This window comes from Malaya genurostris, chromosome 1 (assembly GCF_030247185.1).
Source record: "Malaya genurostris strain Urasoe2022 chromosome 1, Malgen_1.1, whole genome shotgun sequence".
NCBI lineage: Eukaryota > Metazoa > Arthropoda > Insecta > Diptera > Culicidae > Malaya > Malaya genurostris.
In genome coordinates this window covers 16419804-16439552 of record NC_080570.1, presented here as the reverse complement: position 1 = coordinate 16439552, position 19749 = coordinate 16419804, and the positions used below count along the sequence as shown (strand labels likewise).

At 38.0% G+C, this 19749-nt stretch overlaps 2 protein-coding genes across 2 annotated transcripts; one reads left to right on the top strand and one right to left on the bottom strand.

Annotated features, from left to right (window-relative positions):
• Positions 1–3343: 3343 nt before the first annotated feature.
• Positions 3344–5282, bottom strand: LOC131433626 (uncharacterized). Its single transcript, XM_058600120.1, has 3 exons — positions 4855–5282; positions 3709–4793; positions 3344–3644 (listed from the first exon to the last, which is right to left on the bottom strand). Exons 1-3 carry the CDS (start codon positions 4875–4877, stop codon positions 3445–3447), a joined length of 1308 nt encoding a protein of 435 aa, XP_058456103.1. The 5' UTR covers positions 4878–5282; the 3' UTR covers positions 3344–3444.
• A 4343-nt stretch (positions 5283–9625) lies between these two features.
• On the top strand, positions 9626–16410 carry LOC131433541 (uncharacterized). The gene is made up of 3 exons (XM_058600114.1): positions 9626–9923; positions 9993–10520; positions 13984–16410. The coding sequence occupies exons 1-3, from the start codon at positions 9696–9698 to the stop codon at positions 16336–16338; spliced, it is 3111 nt and encodes a 1036-aa protein (XP_058456097.1). The 5' UTR covers positions 9626–9695; the 3' UTR covers positions 16339–16410.
• The last annotated feature ends 3339 nt before the right edge of the window (positions 16411–19749 follow it).

Here is a 19749-nt window from a genome sequence, read left to right as displayed (position 1 = left end):
TGTTTGGGCGACTCTGGGTCAGCTTTCGGGCTGCTCTGATCAATAAACGAAAACGGTATTAGTTTTCTCTTTTTAGAATTAGGAAATGGGCGCGTCCTTGGTATTACGTGGCAATTGTCATAGAATTCTTTAAATTATTAAAACAGTGACGCAGCAAATAGTAGAAACCATTTTAAATGAAGGCTCCTTTAATCCAAATACAGATACAGATATTTCTTTCGCATCAATGTCCTGACTTCGAGTTCCGGATCAAATTTCATTCATCAATATAATCTCCTTCAAGAGCAATGCAATGATTCCAACGCCTTTCCAACTTCTCGATGCCGTCGTTGTAGAAGGAATAGCCTTCTGCCTCAAAGTAAGTTTCACATTCAGCAATTGCTTTTTCATTTGAGTTGAATTTCTTACCGATGAACATTTTTGTTGTTGAGATCAGCGAATAGCCAGTTGTCTTTTGGGGCAATATCTGGTCTATACGGTGGATGAGGAAGCGATTCGAAGTATAATTCGTTCAATATGGCCAAAGTTGCCTTCGACTTGTAAATCGGTGCAATGTCTTGACGGAACAGTGATTTTTCTTTTGACATATGATAACGTTTTTGCTTGTTTCTTGTGTGTTCAACAACCCTATGTGGTATTTGCTATTGGTTGTTTTTCCGTTCTAAAGATAGTCGATGAAGCATCCCAAAAGATGTGCAGCCCAAAATACTGAAGCCATAACCTTTCCAGCTGACTGTTGTGCCTTTGGACGCTTCCATGTTTTATCCATTGTCACATACCGATGCAAAAAATCTGATTTATTATTTGAAAATAGGGCCCACCGCTCCTCGAATTCATTAACAGGTTGTTGTATTTGATCGACTGTAAGTAAACGCGGCACCTACTTTGAAAAAGAGCTTTCTCATGATTAAAATTCTCATGTTTATACATAATTGTAAAAACACTGCCATCTGATATCTTAACGGCCATGGCAGAGCAATTTAGATTTACGATTAGATATAACCAGTTTGTGATTTTTTTTTTGATTCTGGAGTGACCAACTCAATTGAACGTTCACCATCATCGGTGTCTGCACGACCATGCTTTAATTCAGCGAATCAAAAACAAATAGTTCTTTTCGATGGAGCAGATTGCGGATAACACTTTTGAAACCATTTCATCAATAAGCTATGATAAATGAACTCACGAAATTGTTTCGAATACATTGTTTCAAAAGTGGCAAAAGCAGCTTCACTTAAATGGCTGTCACTTATTTCTCTACTAATCGGAATGTCATGGAATTCCACACAGACTTTTGAAAGATGGTACTGCATAAACGTCATATGGATTTGATAATGATAGCGCCATATCTCATATAGAAAGGCTATATACACGCCGATTCTACAATCCGACGGATTCCTTATTCCGTTCGACTTGTATAATTCGATCGACTCTCGTTCGGGAACACTTGAAATTTCGAACACTAACCATCAAAGCTGCCAATACTACTTAAACGTTCTTTCTATATTCTTCATTTTTTAGTAAACGAAACACTTGTAAAACAAATTAGAACGATTCTAAACCTAACGGAAGTAATACGTACGCAAATCGATCGAGTAATGTTCGCAAATTGAACAACTCGAACGAATGATATTCGAGTTCATACCCAACTCGAACGGAATGCAGAATGGAAATTGCACATTCGACCGAAATATTTAGAATCGATCGACGTACAGAATAGGGGTGATTATTTCTGTAAGAAACCGCTTTTTAAATCGTAATACGGACTATAGAGTAGCATATACCATTCGAATCGGTTCGACGAGATTTCAAAATATATGTGTTTGTGTGCGTGCCAGAGAAATATGCACCCAATCTTCTCAGAGACGACTGAAACGATTTCACGAAATGTTGTCGCTGAAATGTTCCTTTATTAAGCCGATTGTTTCGGCCGCAGTAAGACATGTGGCACCATCCTGTCGAAACCACATTTCGTCCACATCCATATCTTGAAGATTTGGTAACAAAAAATTATTGATCATGATTCTGTATCGATTTCCATTCACGGTAACGCGTCGTCCTTCTTCATTTTTAAGGAGATAAGGACCGGAGAGCCCATAGACCGCACCAAACAGTACATTTATCGGGATGCAATGGTTATTCTTGACCGGTTTGTGTATTCCAAATAGGGCAATTTTGGTCGAAAAAATTTTCAAAAAGTCGATGGAAAAATTACAACTTGTTGCGCACAACGACGAATCGATAAATTGTCATTGTCTGCTTAGCGGTTCAAATTGAACTGCCGAGTTTTGCATAAAGCAGTTCAATTTGAACTACTATGCACTGATGAGTCAAGACAAAACGTAAACATATCATGATAAATTGTCGTTTTCTTCGATACTCTTTCAGGCGAAAGCAATATTTTCTTCTGTACACACTTTTCTCATTCTTATCGACAAGACGGTTTGGCACCCAAAAGAGTGAATGTAGACAGAAATTTGGCAATCACGTTCTTTATGGTGGTCTCAGACGGACGAGATTATGTGCACCATAAAATTCACGAAGTGTTCAATAAACAGTTAAAAAAAAAGTTACGATTTGGAAGCGTTGTTCTGGAGTTAACAAATTCATGATGATTTTTGTTTAAGCTTGTCTGTAAACAGTACCGCTTAACTGTCAAGGATGATTTTTTGTTCATTCGTGACGTCACGATAAAAAATTCAATTAGGTTTTGCACGAACATAACATAACCTTACAAAAATGAATCAATTTTGACAGCTATTAGTTTTTTTACCGTCACAGCTAACCTCAATCAGATGAACACATTTTGACAGTTCAGTGGTACTGTTAGTAAACAGACTTTTTTGTTTGTTTGTCTGTTGACAAACGGATGAGAACGTTCACGGTCCATATCGCCTAAATATAGTTTCAAAACATTTGTTAGATGGCACCTTGTGTCGATCGTAGTGACATCTGCAAGTGTTCACCACGCTGATTGAGCAAATTTTACACACAGTTCATATGTGAGCCTGTATATCTGTTATCTGTGATAAAACTAAACTTATATCGTTTTCGCTTGATGCCAAACCTAATCCAGTTTCCACCCTAACTGCTGTCAAATAGTTTGTTTGAGGCCAGTTTCTTTGTCACCGAACTGAAAATCGAGTCAATTTCGAACCTGTTGCTTATATCGGGTTTGCTCACACCCTGATTGCTAAGTGCGAATCCAACTCATTTTCGTGAAAACTGTTTGTTTAATGACACTATGGAAAACAACAATAATAAAATTTTCACTTCGATTTCAACCGTCAAGTAAAGTAATTCGATCATCGGCCATTCCAAGAAAAATCATCCACACACGAGTAAATTGTTTTTATTATTGAAGTAATAAAATTTAACGCGAACCATTCCATCTCCTTCCTACAAGGATGTACGCGTCAACTCAGAGCCCTTCCGAGCGGGCATCTACTGGTGAAACTTCTTTTTCCTTTCCGGGCCCGGCCCAAAGTCATCATCTCGCCCATGGTTGTGTTTGATATACTGCTTTCTCAGATTCATCGATTTCTGACACACAATAAGGCGAACCAGCTTTTCGTGTGATCGGGCAAGTAGTTCCTCCTGGTTTGCGGGGCCTACTTCAAGCTGGACACGCTCGAAGAGTTTCACTGGTGAAAATCGGAACATTCACATTTGTTACACTCAATTCAAGTCAATGAGAACTACACTTACGTCCAATAGCTGCCATTTTCTGCGGACATAATGGAGGTTTGGGCGGTAGATGATTGTGTGCATTTGAGGGTCGTCCAGTGACACTCGAATTCGCTAGCGTTTCCTGTCCGAACACTGCTACAGCCAACTTGCTGATGAAGATTCGATCACCTTTCTCTCCAGGTCCCGATTTGTAGTTTATACTTTTAAGATAGTCGACTGATATCTCCGGGATGATAGAATGCGTAGTGAATCCTGTTGGCCATCCATTGGTACTTTGCTGTCTCAGATGTTCGATGGAATTGAATAGTTCCATCACACTGGTGTTTTCTGAATTGTTGGATGAGCCCGCAGTTCCGCCCTGCTCCTGATACATTTTCAACGTTTGTTCGGTATTTCTCATCTTACATTTCTGATCTCGGAAAGCTTTCTGCAGTAGGTCATTGTTCTTTTGAAGTGTCAAATATTTGGACTTCCAATCGATGCTATCTTGACTACTGCTGGTTAGTCTAGCAAAGTCCGTTGCTCGCTCTTCGCTTTCCCGGGCATAATTTACGTCGTCAAACTCATCAGAGACCAAAAAATCGTCCTGCTGCTGAAACTCCTGCTCTTCGAATGATTCATCGACCGTCATCTGTAAGTCTACATTAGTATATCGTCGTTGTCTCAGACTATCATTCAGGCGACTCAATGCTTTGCGCTCAATCTGCTTAACTTTGGACTCTAGGAAACTTCGAATTTGCCGTTTAACCTGACTGTAAAATCGATCATCACTGTCATTTTCTACTTTAATCGTACCACTTGAAAGAGGATCTGGCTCGTTTTCATAGTCGACTGATGTTTCCTCATCAGACAAATCGTCATCTTTTCCACCACGTAACTGCTTCAACTCACGATCATTGGTCAAACATTTGCATCTGTAGGCATGGAATTGATTAACGATTCGCACGCAACTGCTACATATCGGACATGGAAAGTCTTTCTCGAAGGTGATGCGGATCGAGGTGCAGGCATAGATCATACCCATCAGTTCCTGATTAACAGTACCGTCGGCTGGAAAAAGTGCATCCGTCAGATTATTCGGCGAAAAGCATAACCGGCAGCGACTGCAAAATAAAAGTTTATTGAAAGCAATCAGAATCCTAGTTGGATAATCTAGATACTCACTTCAATTCGCTTAAATCCGTCATCCCTCCGATGACTCCGGCCACAACTAATACGTATAGACTCGAAAATAATAGCAGATTATGTTCCAGTAGCAAAAATTATATTCCGTTTTTGTTTTTTTTCTTCTATTGACTATGTTTACTTGCGAGTTTTTTTTCTCCATACAGTCAGTATCACACGACTAATCACAAAACACAAAAAATGTCAAAAAGTGGAATCGGCTGTGATTATATGATTCGATATTCACCACGGATTCGGACAACGAAAAGGTAATCAAACAAAACAACTAATGCTTTTACGTTTTAAAGGGTTTCATTTATCAATATGAAAACCACGTAAAAAATCATGAAACGCTATTTTCCTGTATGTGGGAAAACTACCCAATATTAAGATAAAAAAGTTCTTGAAGTCATAAATTCGTAAGCTAGCTGTAAATAGGCGAGGCAATACAAGACAATATTGACAATTGAATGACAGCGTTAATGTTAGTTAATTTGAGCTATATCCATACTCGCGAAAATCGACTAACAATAAATTATCCTGAATGTTCTTTCGGCGAAAAACCATATGGTTAAAGTCGAGGTGAAATAGACTTAAAATAATATCCTGAAAGATTTTCCGTAGTCTATAAACCTTTCGGAAGTCTGTTCTATTTATCATCTACTCTCTTCAATTTGATTTTCCGTGAAGTTGACGTGATTTGAACAACCAGCAGCGGTCTCAGTAAACTACCGGAATTATATGATTTTTTTATCTGACTTGGTATTTGGATTTACGCAAATGAATGAGGAATTGTAGTTTTTTTTTAAATGTATTAGATATTGTAATATGAGCACATATGAGTTATAATTAAATGATTGAGATTTAAATTAAGTGTTCAGCCACAAAAGATGACTTTTCAGCCCTAAATGATTGATTTTTCAAATGACCGTATGAGCAAGTGACAGTTTTTCTTTGTTCACTTTCTCTTTCGATTATTGTGACGTGATTATAAAGTTTTTCTTGAATTTCACCGTTCTGTTTGAAAGTCGAAGGTTTCTTTTTTTACAAAGAGTTGAGTGATAAACGTGAAAACCCTTAGGTAAATAATAGAAGAGAATGTAAACAAAGAGAAACTGTCACTTACTCATACCGCATTTTGAACAATCAACCGAGAATTATAGTTTTTCTCGTCATTTCTTTGACTATTGACATTAAGATTATACTTGATATAACGGGAAAAATTCCTTTGTTTGAAAACGTCAAAAATATTATTTCCACTGCTGTTGAAGTGAAATTTATACATTGTAGTAGTTACAACAATGAAACATTCAATTTATAAAATTTTATCTCTGCCTATAACTACCGAACAAACCAAATGTGTAGAATGATGCAAATTGGTATTTATGACTATGCTCAACTCAACGCCACATTGTTATTCGCTAATAAATCTAAATTCAACTAAGTACATAGTACAAAAAGATTCAATTTTAACAAAATGGCTACAAATTTTTACGTGTGTTGGAGACAAGAGTTCCATTAATTTAACTATTTCACACACTGTATTCGAAAAAAAATGCTTTTGGAAATTTGTATAGAGTTTATTTAAATGAACGAACGATTGATTATGTAAATGATCAATTTCCGAATTGAACTGCTGTTGAATGTAGGAATTTGACATAAAACAGATATTCAAAAGTATAAACTCAAGATTACTGTCTTGTTTACTGTATTCTGAGTACTTTCTCCTTAACTGTATCCAAAAGTATCGACTCAAGATTTTCTCTTTAATTGTATTCTGTTCATGTGTTAAAAGTTTATTGTCGACAAAATCTTCGCAATTGGTATTTGGTTCACCAGACCACACATTATGTTTCATATTCGACTCGTCAGCACGGAACAGTTTATTTTTAACTGTAAGGACACTCAGTAGCTCAACATGAAGCTGCTTGTCTGCTTAGCGGTTTTTTGCAACATCTACTTTGTAGAGGGTCAGTCAGTTTTTGCTAATTGAGTGATAATTTTAAAACCAGACGAAAGAGCAAACTGTTTTGCTTAGTGTTTTGACTAATTGACAGCAATGTACGAATTCTTCGGAATTCCCTTTTCAAAGTAAATGTTCACAGGTGGCTTATTTCATTTCTGTAGTTGAAAATGGTTTCTCAAAAAAAAAAAAGAATGAATGCGCGTTTCTGTGCAATATAGAAAATCTAAAGTATTTTCGTTTCCAACCGAACAATGATGGTACGAAAATTGACTTGACGTGTCAAATTTTTTCGCGTATCAATATTAAAAATAGGAATGCGTTCGATACATTCTCATCAAAACATCGAAAAAAAAAAAATTGCCGGAAAGCATTTTGCTTTTCAATTTTTAAGTGACCAATAAATATGAAGTAAAAAATCAATCAAAATCGGCAAGATTAATTGAAATAAAGTCTTAACTTTATAGTAATTTTATCATCAAGATGGCAATTTTATGTGAATGCAAATCAACTCATTGCATCATATCGCGCTATCGATAACAGTAAACAACATAATCGTAATAGAGATTCTAATATTGTAAGTTTTATCCATCTATAGCAAACTAGTGAAAAAATATAACTGTACCTTCACTTTTGTACCCGGTTGATAGCATGCTGTACAGTGGGCAGACTATTTCTGATAAAGTGACTTCATTATTCTGACATTCTTTTGCATTGAACAGCAACGTTGCCAGGTATACCGGTTTTTGGTCTCTATACCGTAAACAAATATATTCTCCTAAAATGCCGATTCCACTGTTCATACAGATGAATACCGATTATCGGTTTTGGCTTGGGCTAGCATGACAGAAGGTGGTGCTTCCTATTTTGCTAACTTAAATGAGCCCCGGTAACAATTCCCCAGTACATATGTAGTAAAAAAATGTTGGTGCAGATTTTTGCACCTCGATTCATATTTTTGAAAAAAAAAAATCCTGGCAACTCTGCTAAACAGTGTGAAACTCACCACACAACACGACTGTACAGTTGTCGATGGCGAAGCAAAGCGAAGGTAAACGACAAACACAGCGATAATTATTGAGAATTTTCGCGGTTCACATGTATTTGCTATGCTGCGATGCTGTACCGTTTGACAATGTGCGAGAGTAGAAGTAAGGAAAAATGATTCTCTTCGGTTTGATGGGCTGTATTGATCGCCTGAGGGCGAAAAAATAGACAATCTGAATGAGTAAAATCGCTACCTGACTGGCATTTGAATCTAATTGAGTTAATAGATTGTCAAAATCGATTACAATCTAAGAAACAAATATTGAAAATTTTGGGTTATCACTACCAATTGAAATCAAGCGAAATGCGTAGTTCATTGAATGATTATAAACATGTCTGATGTGTATTAACCTTTATTTGGAAAACGTTACACTATGGCAGACGATACGATCATTTGACCGATGTACCTGATTCATCATAATAAAATGAAAGAATCAAATATTTGCTATGCAATATTGCATCTCTCTTTGGATTAATACTTTGTACAGATTTGTTTCTGGCATTTTTGAAATTGTATGTGGTTTTGCTACTCAACTACCTTTTCAAATTTAAGTTTGTATTTTTCAATAAAAAATTTTTGACCGCGTACGTAGAATTGTTTGGCATCACGAAACATCTAACCTCAATCATTTTTACGAGACTTTTGATAATTTAATTTTTCTATTAGAACACTAGCTTGACTGATATTTGTTCCTTTAGATTTGTTAACTGTTTAACTCAATGAAAATGTTGAAAATGAGTGTTCATTGTTTTTACGTATTGATGAAAAATTCTTTTGAAATGTACCATTCAATTAGTGTTGAACTAAAAAACAATTTCTTTTGAACGATTCATTCATCCGTATAGATCAAAGATAATAAAAGTGTTACTCGTTTGTTTTGCATTTTTTAATTGGTTCATATGTTTTTTTGCAACATATGTTGTTTGTCACTGAGTCAATGGAATCAAGTAAATGTTTACTTGCTCTAAACCTAATACTGAAATCCACAAACAATTGATTATTTACTAATAATAAGACAATAAGACTTTTTTTCAAATCATGAAGGTAGCTGAGATTAATCATATTATAATAATAAAACTCTATTTTTATTATAATATGATTCATCTCAGCTACTTAGAATGAAATAGTTGTTTGAAAAAAAAATCTGGCAACAGAAGTACCAACTCTAACATTCAGCTAAAACCGATTATTACTAAGGCGTTATTAATCTACGAAGCATAAATAATTGTAGCGCTTGTCGAGAATTTGGTTTCAGACTGTAACTAGCTCATTAACTCAATTTTGGGTAAAATGCGATTCTCTCTTTTGAAGCAAAAATGAAATACTGTATGCATTGAAAAAAAAAACAGAGGCTATCGTAAATTGATATTCCATGGGCTATTGAATAAATGATTTTGTAAATTATATTTGTATTTTCATTCAACTAACATTCGTGTAACCAAATAATGAATGAATGAAAAGATTGACAGAACGAATGATCAGAGGGACCGTGAAACATATCACTATTGAATGAAGTAAAACCCTTCTATGAAAACAGTTTGCACGTCTTGAAAAAATATCGTATTTACTAACAATTTCCACCGACAAGATCTTGCTTACTCACACTATTCAGCGACTCCGTTTTGTTCATGTTCATTCAAATTATCAAAGCTGTTCTGACTCACCACCGTCGCCGCACGACGTAATGACCAAATTCACCACTCGTTTCCAAGTTGTCAGTGTCACGCATAGAAAAATTTTTCCACTCTCTCATATCTCAGTCCTGGTGGTACATTTTCGCAGTTCGGATGTGTCAAGTTTCGATCTAAGTTAAAAGGTGTTAAGTAGAAAATGGACCCTCCAGAAACAACTGTACCGCCACCACCGCCGCCAATCGGTCGCGTTAGGGCTAAACATTGTGATGTGCGCGGCTGTGATGCGGATAGTTTACGCAACCCGGACCTGTTGTTCGTGGCAGTCCCGAGCCATTCCTATCCTGAACGCCGCTTTGTATGGCTAACGCTGATGCAGTCTGTGCGGGATAAGAAGCGAAGCTATTGCTGTTCACGTCACTTCAAGGTACGTTTACCCTATGCCAAACTATTCAAGATGGCCGTTCAGTGATTTTTGACATCGTTTCTCTGGCAGATACCCGATGATTATAGAGATTTCAATGAGTTCATATCGGCCCCTCCCGGGTACAAGCGCCAGTTGTTAGTGAACAAGGGCGTCGTGCCTCACCTCAATATGCCTCCGCTTGTCTTGTCTGGGCTGCCACCACTGACGAATCGATGGCCGTTGACACTGCCTGACAGTATGCGAGAAAATTATAATCGCGGTAAACAGAGCGATAACTCACAACAGCAATCGGTGAGTGGTTTTTCTCCACCGGGGATGTCCGGAATTCCGATGTCATCGGTGACAGCCCCGAACATGCATGGGAATGCCGGATCCCAGCGGATGGTTTCGTACAGGCCGAACATGTCGATGGCCAAATTCTGCAAAGCTGTACAGACGGAAGCGAATCCGGTGAGTGGCCCCCGTATGATGCAACCAAGTCTGCAGTATTGTCGGTTATGCTTCAAACGGCAGAATCTTGAACCGATCTTCACCGGAGATCAGACGCTGATCGAACCGGATTTGATTGATAAGATTTACGGATGCACGGAAGTGATGGTGAGCGGATGTTATATTTTTATCTTCTGGGTTCGTACGAAATGGTTCCGAAAATTTGACAATTTAAGATATTTCATACACTGATAAAAATAGTTACGATAGATTTACATGTACGTTTAGGTCTCTTTGTTCAGTCTAGATATGCTTTTCCTTTTAATGTGATGTGTATTTCTATTGAACCGAACTACAAGTGTTGAACAAAAAAAAAAAAAAAAACGCGACATATCTTATTATTTTGATTGTTATACTCATTTTATAAGTTAAGTCGGATTTTCATGAATTGCGTGTGTTTTTAGGTTAACTGCTTGGCACATGATGCAAATATGCAATGTTTTATCAGTGTATGGAATATAAAGCAATGAGAATAAAGATGATAAATTATTTTGGCATAGATTTCCCATAATTTTTTTTTTGAAAAATCGTACAAACAAGTGACAGTTTCTCTGTTTTATTGTTTCATACTAAGGCTGTGAACCATTTCGCGGTTAATTTTAACTTTAATCTAACACTCGAGTGGTTAATTTGATGTTGTCAAAAAGAACCCTGCTCGAGAACATAGTTATTTTTGACAGATCGATAGTTATTTTCCAACACTGAAAAATCTCGCAATGAAAATTCTAATATTAATTCTTTAGTTGTAATTATTTCCAGTGGAAAATAAACCCAAATAACTTTCCGTCCGTCAAATTTTGAAATGGGCCACAGTTTTAGTCAAATTTAACTACTCGACACCAAATAATCACTCAAGTGTCAGATTTTAACCAAAAGTTAAAATTAACCGTGAAATGGTTCACAGCCTAAAAGTTAATACTTAAAATCGAGAATACTATCACTTGTTTACACAGCCTTATGAAAAATTCACCTAGTAATGACGTATAATACTTATACAACAACAAAATTGTGCTTGTTCAGTATTCGTAGTGGTAAAGTGGTTTTTGTGTTGAAATGTGACACCGTTGGAATAACCACAGTGTAAAAGATGTAGTTTGTATACCTGTCAAATTGCTGAAATCATTTGCAAAATAACAGTTTTTGGTGACTACCTAAATGTTTAATAATATCTTTATTTTTTACCCGTGTTGGCGGTTCAGTGCATAGGACGCTGGCCTTACAAGTCAGTTACTAGCGGTCCTTACACAAGAGAAGTAATATTTTTTTCGCTTATTATTTATGATAAAATATTTAAACATCATTGAATTCATTTTTTAAATAAGTAAAGTCAAAGTCTTGGCATTACATTCCTTTTGTGGAATTTAGCCTTTCTGTTTCAACAGACTTCGCATTGCATGGCTAGTATTATGGACCCTACTGACACTAAGAATCCTTCCAGGTCGGGGCTCGAACATACAACTGGCTTGTAAGACCAGTGTCCTATGCATTGAACCGCCAACCCGGGGCTTCAACCAACCGGAACTAAATAGTAGACCTGGATTCTGCCACTAAATTATGGGCCTGGATTCCAGAACTGAGTTCTGAATCAGGAACTGAGTTCTGAACCTGAAAATGAACAATGAGGCTTGACTCTCGATCTGGCACTGAATTCAGAATAGGAAATCAAATACTGGACTGTATAATTGACCGGGATTCTAAAACTGAGTTTCGAATTTGGAACTGCATACTGATGTAGGAGTCTAGAACTAGACATAAATTCCGTTAATATAGAACTAAATCCCGAGTTTTGATTCTGGATCTAAAACTGAACTTTGGATTATAGAACTAACTTCAGAACCTGGAACTAAATATTGGATCTGGATTCTACTGGATTCTAACTAATTCTTAATTTGGAACTAACTTCCGAATCTGGATTCTGCAACTAAACTCCAAGTTTGTACTCTAGAACAAAAATCAGAGTATAGAACTAAATACTGGACCTGGATCCGGCAACTGAATTAGGAGTCTGGTCTCCAGAACTAATCTCTGGACCTGAAACTGAATACTAGATCTGGATTCTAGAACTGAATTATGGACCTGGATTCTGGATCTGGAACTAAACTCTGGGCCTTGGGATTCTTGAACTTAGTTCTGAAATGGGACTGAATACTGAGGCAGAACTGAGTTCTGGATCTAAAACTTGAGATCCGCAACTAAACTCCGAGCCTGGATTCTGGGACTAAATTATGACCCTGACTTCTAGAACTGAGTTTTGAACCTGGAACTGTATACTGAAACAGGATTCTAGAACTAGAAGTAAATTCTTATTCTGGAACTAAATTCCGAGTCTGCATTCTGCAACTAAGCTCCAAACTTGGATTCTAGAACTAAATTCAGAATTTGGAACTAAATACTGGACCTGGATCTGGCAACTGAATTAGGAGCCTGACTTCTAGGACTAAGCTCTGGACCTGGAACTGACTACTAGACATGGATTCAAGATCTGGAACTAAACTCTGGGCCTGGATTATTGAACTGAGTTCTGAACCTGGAACAAAATACTGAGACTGGATTCTGGATCTGGAATTGAACTGTTGGTCTGGGCTCTAGAGTTGAGCTCTGAACCGAGATCTGGAACTAAATTCTTAACATATATTCTGAAAATAGATCCAAAGCCAGGAACTCAATGCTGGACCTGGAGCCGAATTATGAATCTGGAATTGAGTTATAGATCTGGATTCTAGAACTGATTTCTGAACTGAACTCCGAATACATAAGTTCTTGGCAAGATAAATTATTCGAATTAAAATTACTAAACAAATTGTGTTCGCATGCCTCGTTTTGTGTTTTTAGTGTAGAGTAGCCGTTTTTAAACCAACTATTTAAAATGTTACACCACACTTGACGAAAAATATTTGTAGTCGTTGTGGGTACATTTTGAAAAACCGTTGTATTTTGTGACTAACTAATACATAAAATTATAGTTGCCCTGCCGTTGGCCGTTAACGAAAAACAAATTGACCCAAAAGCCATCTTTTGATTAGACACAACATTAATTGCTCTCACCCGCATCAAATTAACTACATATTTCACTCACCTAACAGTATTCGAGATTGTTTAATGTAGTAGTAGAAAACAATGAACTTATATAAAATAATAAGGATTATTTTGTCGACGCATTTTGCTGCTTTTTGAAATTTCCGAAAAATTGACAATCGCACTAGTACATACACAGATGCTTCCATCCACATCATCCTGAGTCATTTCCGCTGTTGGCGATGATCGCGGAGACAGATGACAGTGATGCATAAGTCATGAGGTATATAAAAGATGCAAATAAGTGGAATTTCTTGGACCACGGTTGACTTAAATGGGACTAGCAATTTAAAACTTGATTAGAAACGATATTCTCAATCAACGGTAGTTAGTTACGGATTGTTGGGTATTTATGATAATTATATTTTTAATTTAACTACACCATTATATTTTTAATTTAACTACAACTGGAACCTCGTAGGAACCCCGACGACCCAATAGCGTTTGGTCTTCCAGGCAAGCTCACTATCAGTAACAATTCCTTCCCCTTTTACAGATCACCGTCGAGAATGACTTCCCATCTTCGATATGCACCGATTGTTACGGAAGCGTACAGGACTTTAATAAGTTTCGCAAATTGGTTCAGCAAAATAATGAATCCCTACGTTTGGTGAATGCGGCTGTCGTCAACTCCGGTTCATCGATGTCCATGGTACGTTCTAATTCCAACGAAGGGATTAGACATTCCACTGTAAGACCTCTATCCATGGTGACTCCAGTGCGCTCCATACCGACGATTATGAGACACTCCATGAGCAAGATAACGCCTTATCGTCCACCACCGAGTGTCCCTGTGGCTAGTATTCCGAGACCATTCATTCAACGAAGAACTGTTTCTGAGGATGACGATTTGCTTGAAGTTGGACGTGTCGAAGATGTTCGGACGTATCAACGGCGGAAAATGGAAAAGCAAATGTCACGAGGTCCCCGCGAGACTCAACCTAGATTTTCCTTTCCACCTCCGGGAAAGTCAGTCGATTTGGACCCGTTGGGTGCCGGTGGTTTTAGTACATCGCAAATAAAATCTGTCGATACCGAAAATTCACTTGCAAAAGGTGTTCAGGCACAAGATCGCGTTGTTCCGGTAACTTTAATCCGTATTATGCCAGAGGTGGACAATGCTGTAGAGTCGAACACGCCACAGCAAACTGATGACCAACTGAAGCAGGAAGATCTTGGAGTCGAAACATCTCCCAAAAGAAATTTCCTGCAACCAAAACCGATTGAAGCTCTTACCGGAAGCACCGAGAACAAACTGGACTCACCGAATGTACTGCAAGCGGTCAAGCTAATACCGGCTTCTGCGGCGAAGTCCTTTACGAAAGTTAGACCAGCTGGAGCTTTTTTGAGACCTGCTTCATCAAAGGGTCTTAATATGCAGCGAATGTTGAAGATTATTAGACATGGCGATAAGAAATCACACCTCGGTTCGCAAGTAAGCTCTAAGATAGCGCGGGCAGTGAAGTTCCCGGGCACATTGACGACGCTGTTTTCAAAACCGAAGAAGTTACCAAAACCAACGACGCAAACCGCTGAGGAACAACCGAAAATTGTTAATCCCCCTAAAGTGTCAAAACCTGTAGCTATACCGCAGGTTCCTGACGTTGTGAAGGATATAAACGAAACTGAAATGCCAGAGAAATTGCCCGCCGAGCAAGCGCAGCTCAAACAACAAATCAACAAATCAGATCAACCAAAAGAGACGGCCAGAGAAAAGCTTGAAGTTAATAATTCTCCCACAATTTTCAAATCTATCAGAACACCCACTCCCACTCCCAAGATTCTGAAGGAAGGTCAAATATCGGATATGTCACCCGGCACGCAACTACAAACCAAACTGCAGATGAACAAATCTGATAGGTCTAAACAAAAAGAAAATGACATCCCCGTGAAGCCAAAGGAAACTTCTCGGCCAAAACCAAACGCAGAAATAGCGCAGCGACCCAAACCTCCGGCATCGAAATCAGAGCGACCGCAGCAGAAAGAGAACGATGCTCCTGAAAGTTCGAAACAACCTCCGACGGAAGCGTCCAGCAATGTACCTCCGGTGTCGCCACGATCAACTCGCGAACGAAAAATCCCTCTTAAATTCCAGAACACCGTTGGGTTTCCGATGCCTAAGATGCTTGATATCAAGCAGGAACCGGAGGAAACAGTTGTGGAACCGCCGGAGCTGGCGACAGAGAGTCCGAAAACGCGATCTGCAGCCGTTAAGAAACCAACTAGTTCGAAACAATCACAAGTGGAACAGGGAAAAACGAAATCTGACCAAGAAACTCCGGCTGTTCGAAGTCGGCCTGTTACGCGAAGGTCCGATCCAACGGTAGCGGTAAGCAAACCGGTCGCAACGAAATCTTCGGCGGATAGCAAACCGAAACAAACGGCCAAACCGGACTCTGTTACTGCTAAAGTTCCGGCAGTACCTAAACCGCAAACGGTGCCAAGGGTAACCGAAGCATTACGCCTTCGAGCGTTAAAACGGAAATCACTTCCCGAGGTAAAAACAGCGAGTACTCTACCACCGAAGAAATCACCCAAACTGAACGACCCGAAACAAGGCAGATTGACACCGGCGACGAAAGCCAAGCAAACACAGCAACAGCAACAGAGAGCAAACGGATCTCGGAAGAGTGCTCCGGCAAAGGTTCCCATTGTCAAAGAGGCAGCGACGGAAACGAAGAGCCCCTCGTCGAAAAGTATTCAATCATCGCAGGACTGGAAGTGTCCTTTCTGCTCCGACAAGGTGTTCGACCAAAAGAAGGGTCTGGTTCGACACCTGCGCAAACGGCATGGCATGGACTATGCCCTTGTGCGGCAGCGTTTGGCCATCTACGGGGGAAACTGGCGATAGACGAGATCTCTGTTTATTTTTTTTTTATTTGTTGAGTTAATTCGAATAAAGTATGTAAATAATCTGCTTCTATGTAATGTTTTACCTTTTTTCTCATATTTTTGAGCACTCCTATACAGAGCTAATAAAAGTCATTTTCATTGACTTAAAATAGACGAAAATGACAAGAAATTACTGTCATTCTCAGTTTCGCTTGCCAACTATGAGAACGAAATCCATGTCCAGTCAATGACATAAGCGGGACAGTAGTTTCAAAATTGTGTTCTTTCTTTCATTTGCCGTTTTCAGTGAATATACCATAGTATGCAGTGTCGATATTCAACCGTAGCTGTGATAATCGAAAATGACAAAAAAATGTTTCACAATAACTTTTACCTGTTCATGCTCGAATTTGTAGTAGTTTTGGTTTCCAAAGAAGTTCTGGGTAATACCAAGCGTCACAGATTTTCAATACATCGATGAAAGAATGACATTTGAAATTCTGCTGATGCTCCCTGAAGATTTCGTAGTGTCATAGAGGAAAGAGTGACGTTGGCAATTATACTTTATACGAGAATGCTTCGTCTCTCTTCGTTTGTTCTGGTTTCGGTTATTTATGAATGAGACAGGAAAATATTGAAAATGAGGCTGTTGGATTGGATTCTTTCAATGAGAATTAGAGGTGTGCGAATCAGCTCATATTGGTGAGCCGCTCCGAACCGATCAGCTCACCAAAATGAATCGATTAGATGTATCAGCTCATTTAGATAAAATGATGATTAATTTTGTGATCCGTTTTTTTGCGCCGTATAAGTAAAATTTCGTACTGGTGATGTCTCATTCAATCCGTTAAAGAACTATGCAAGCACCCTTCCAAAGTAGTTGTGGTCTGACAGGAATTGTGTCAGGCAGTGTTGGTGATTGCCGATAATTTGACACAAGCTGCTCGATATTTATCTATATTGTATACAACATTTTCAATCCGGTAGAAGATGTTACAAGAACTGGTGCTCTCAATGCAAGTTGACAATTATCGCAGAAAATCGAATCGATGATTCGACTTGATGATTCTCATACTAGGTTGCCATGTTTCAAAACCCTTGTGTGGAGCATTCACATACATTTTCATAGACACAACTTATACAAAGGTTATATGTATATTGTTAGAATAAGCGGCAATAGTAAAATGATTCTATCGCAATTATCAACTGCCCGTATAGAAACGGATGGCGAAACGAAAAAAAGCGACCGTTTGTTGCTTCAGAGAGAATCCCCAAAGCAGCGTGCTAACCTTTTATTCTCAAGCAGAACATCGAGAAAAATTCGCTCTCGCACTGGTATCAATTCTATGTTAAATGAACCATGCCGGTTTTTGTTGCTGCGATGATATCCGTCTCTCTTTGATGGCACTGATTGAATCGTGTGAAGAGTTGCTAGTGAGCGTTCTTTGATACGATAAAAGCCATCTTTGGTGTCAGGAAAAAGTTTACGCTATAAACCATTTCGCGGTTAATTTTAACTTTTGGTTAAAAAAAAGACTCGAGAGTATGGTTGCTTTTGACAGATCGATGGTTATTTTCCGACACTGATAAAAATCTTCCAATGAAAATTCTAATATTAATTCTTTAATTGATTTTTTTCCAGTAGAAAATAAACCCAAATAACTTTCCGTCCGTCAAATTTTGAAATGGTCTGCAGTTTTAGTTAAATTTAACCACTCGACTCAAAATAACCGCTCAAGTGTAAAATTTCAACCAAAAGTTAAAATTACCGCGAAATGGTTCACAGCCTAAGGAGTGTATACCTGTTTTCACTTTATTCTGTTCGCCTCTACCAGTTTGTTTAATTGATGTTTCCATGGGAACATGATCGCATGTAGGGATGTCGTAATGTCGATCGATTAATAACCAAGATAATCGATTAGTTTGAAGCGATTCTATAACATTTCCCCGAAAACCATTTTTCAGAAACTATATACTATATGCGAAATCTAATACCCATTTTAAAGAAGCATTCAAATAAATGTAGCTAAATGATTTCATACCCGTTATCTTACTTTTTTTTCATTAAACTTGTTATTTCCAGATCCCTCTTTTTCAGACTAACAAAGCTTGAAATAAGCATAATTGTCTTAAAAGTTGCAGTTTAGGAGCATTCCCGAAATTATCTTGAAATTAGTTCGTTCTGGAATCCTATTTTCGTGGAACTGGTCCATGCTTTTCTGGTAAAGGATCTGTATACAACCGTTTTAAACTAATATTCGATTATAAACAACCCAAATAAAAGACTAAAATTCAATCAATAAGGTTGAGAATTATATTCGATTATTGAATAAACGAGTAATTCACCGGTGAATGAGTATTCCAAACCCTGCAGAGTGGTGATGCTGCTTTCAGTGGTTCCGTTCCGTGTCGAAGTGAGGACTTTGGAACAAAACTAGGGCTCTAAGTTACTTCATAAACTTCGATTGACGCCTCGTGTACCTACTAACGATTGGCTATGGTCACTTTCGTCTAAATGTACGCAAGCTCTAGTCACTCGTTGCACAACTAATCCTTCTCTAGGCAAATTAAGAGTGACGCACTCAATTCGACCTTCAGTTCGATGTATGTGTTCATCATCATCTCAAAGTTATCCGTCGCTGTACTGCCCAAACTCGCATATCAGTCCCATATCGATTTTCGATAATATTGAGTTAGCTTGAGGAATGCAATCCATCCTCAATATACTCTCAGAAATAAAAGTTGAGGGTTTATTCTGAAAAATGTGAAAAAAATATCAACTCATGTCTGTCCCATATGCAAAATACTCGCATATCAGTCCCATTCAGTGCAAATTTCAATAATTTCATTTGTTGCAATACTGGAATAGCAAAGGTGTATTACCGATATTTCATGTAATAATACTATGATTTAGCATTAGGTAGCACAATAAATCAAAAAATTTGAAAATAAAATTTTAATCGTCATTCTCTCGACATGCCGATTTTCCATATGGGACTGATATGCAAGTATGGGCAGTGTACTTCAGATGTAATTCCTCGAATTTCTAATCACACATCATAAAGAAATATTGAATAGTAGACACGCATGTTAAGTTAATCTCGCAACCCTCTCTGAAACTCGAGAGCGTCAATGTTACTTCACTAAATCCATCACAAGCTTCGACCAAATTGTTTTCTCAAGAACACCATATTCATTATTGCAAACGTTTTATTAAAAAAAATTAAGCTTTTTCATACTACAAACATTTTGTTCCGGTGCAGGAGGCGAGTTTTGAAATGCTTATACGATAGTTAAACATAATCACCTAATTCAAGTGGATGAGCCTCTCAACAAAATGTAAACTTTGTATCCAGGCTTGACTTCTTTGACTCCTCAGTGCATTAACAGTTCAAACTGAAACACAGCAGTTCAACATGAACCATTAGTG

Bases quoted from the DNA above. Each gene is read 5' to 3' on its own strand.
- LOC131433541 (XM_058600114.1), top strand. From the start codon at position 9,696: ATGGACCCTCCAGAAACAACTGTACCGCCACCACCGCCGCCAATCGGT. The intron at 9,924-9,992 runs GTACGTTTACCC...TTTCTCTGGCAG, and splicing joins GCTGTTCACGTCACTTCAAG to ATACCCGATGATTATAGAGA. The intron at 10,521-13,983 runs GTGAGCGGATGT...CCCCTTTTACAG, and splicing joins ACGGATGCACGGAAGTGATG to ATCACCGTCGAGAATGACTT.
- LOC131433626 (XM_058600120.1), bottom strand. From the start codon at position 4,877: ATGACGGATTTAAGCGAATTGAA. The intron at 4,794-4,854 runs GTGAGTATCTAG...TTTATTTTGCAG, and splicing joins ACGGATTTAAGCGAATTGAA to TCGCTGCCGGTTATGCTTTT. The intron at 3,645-3,708 runs GTAAGTGTAGTT...GATTTTCACCAG, and splicing joins GAAAATGGCAGCTATTGGAC to TGAAACTCTTCGAGCGTGTC.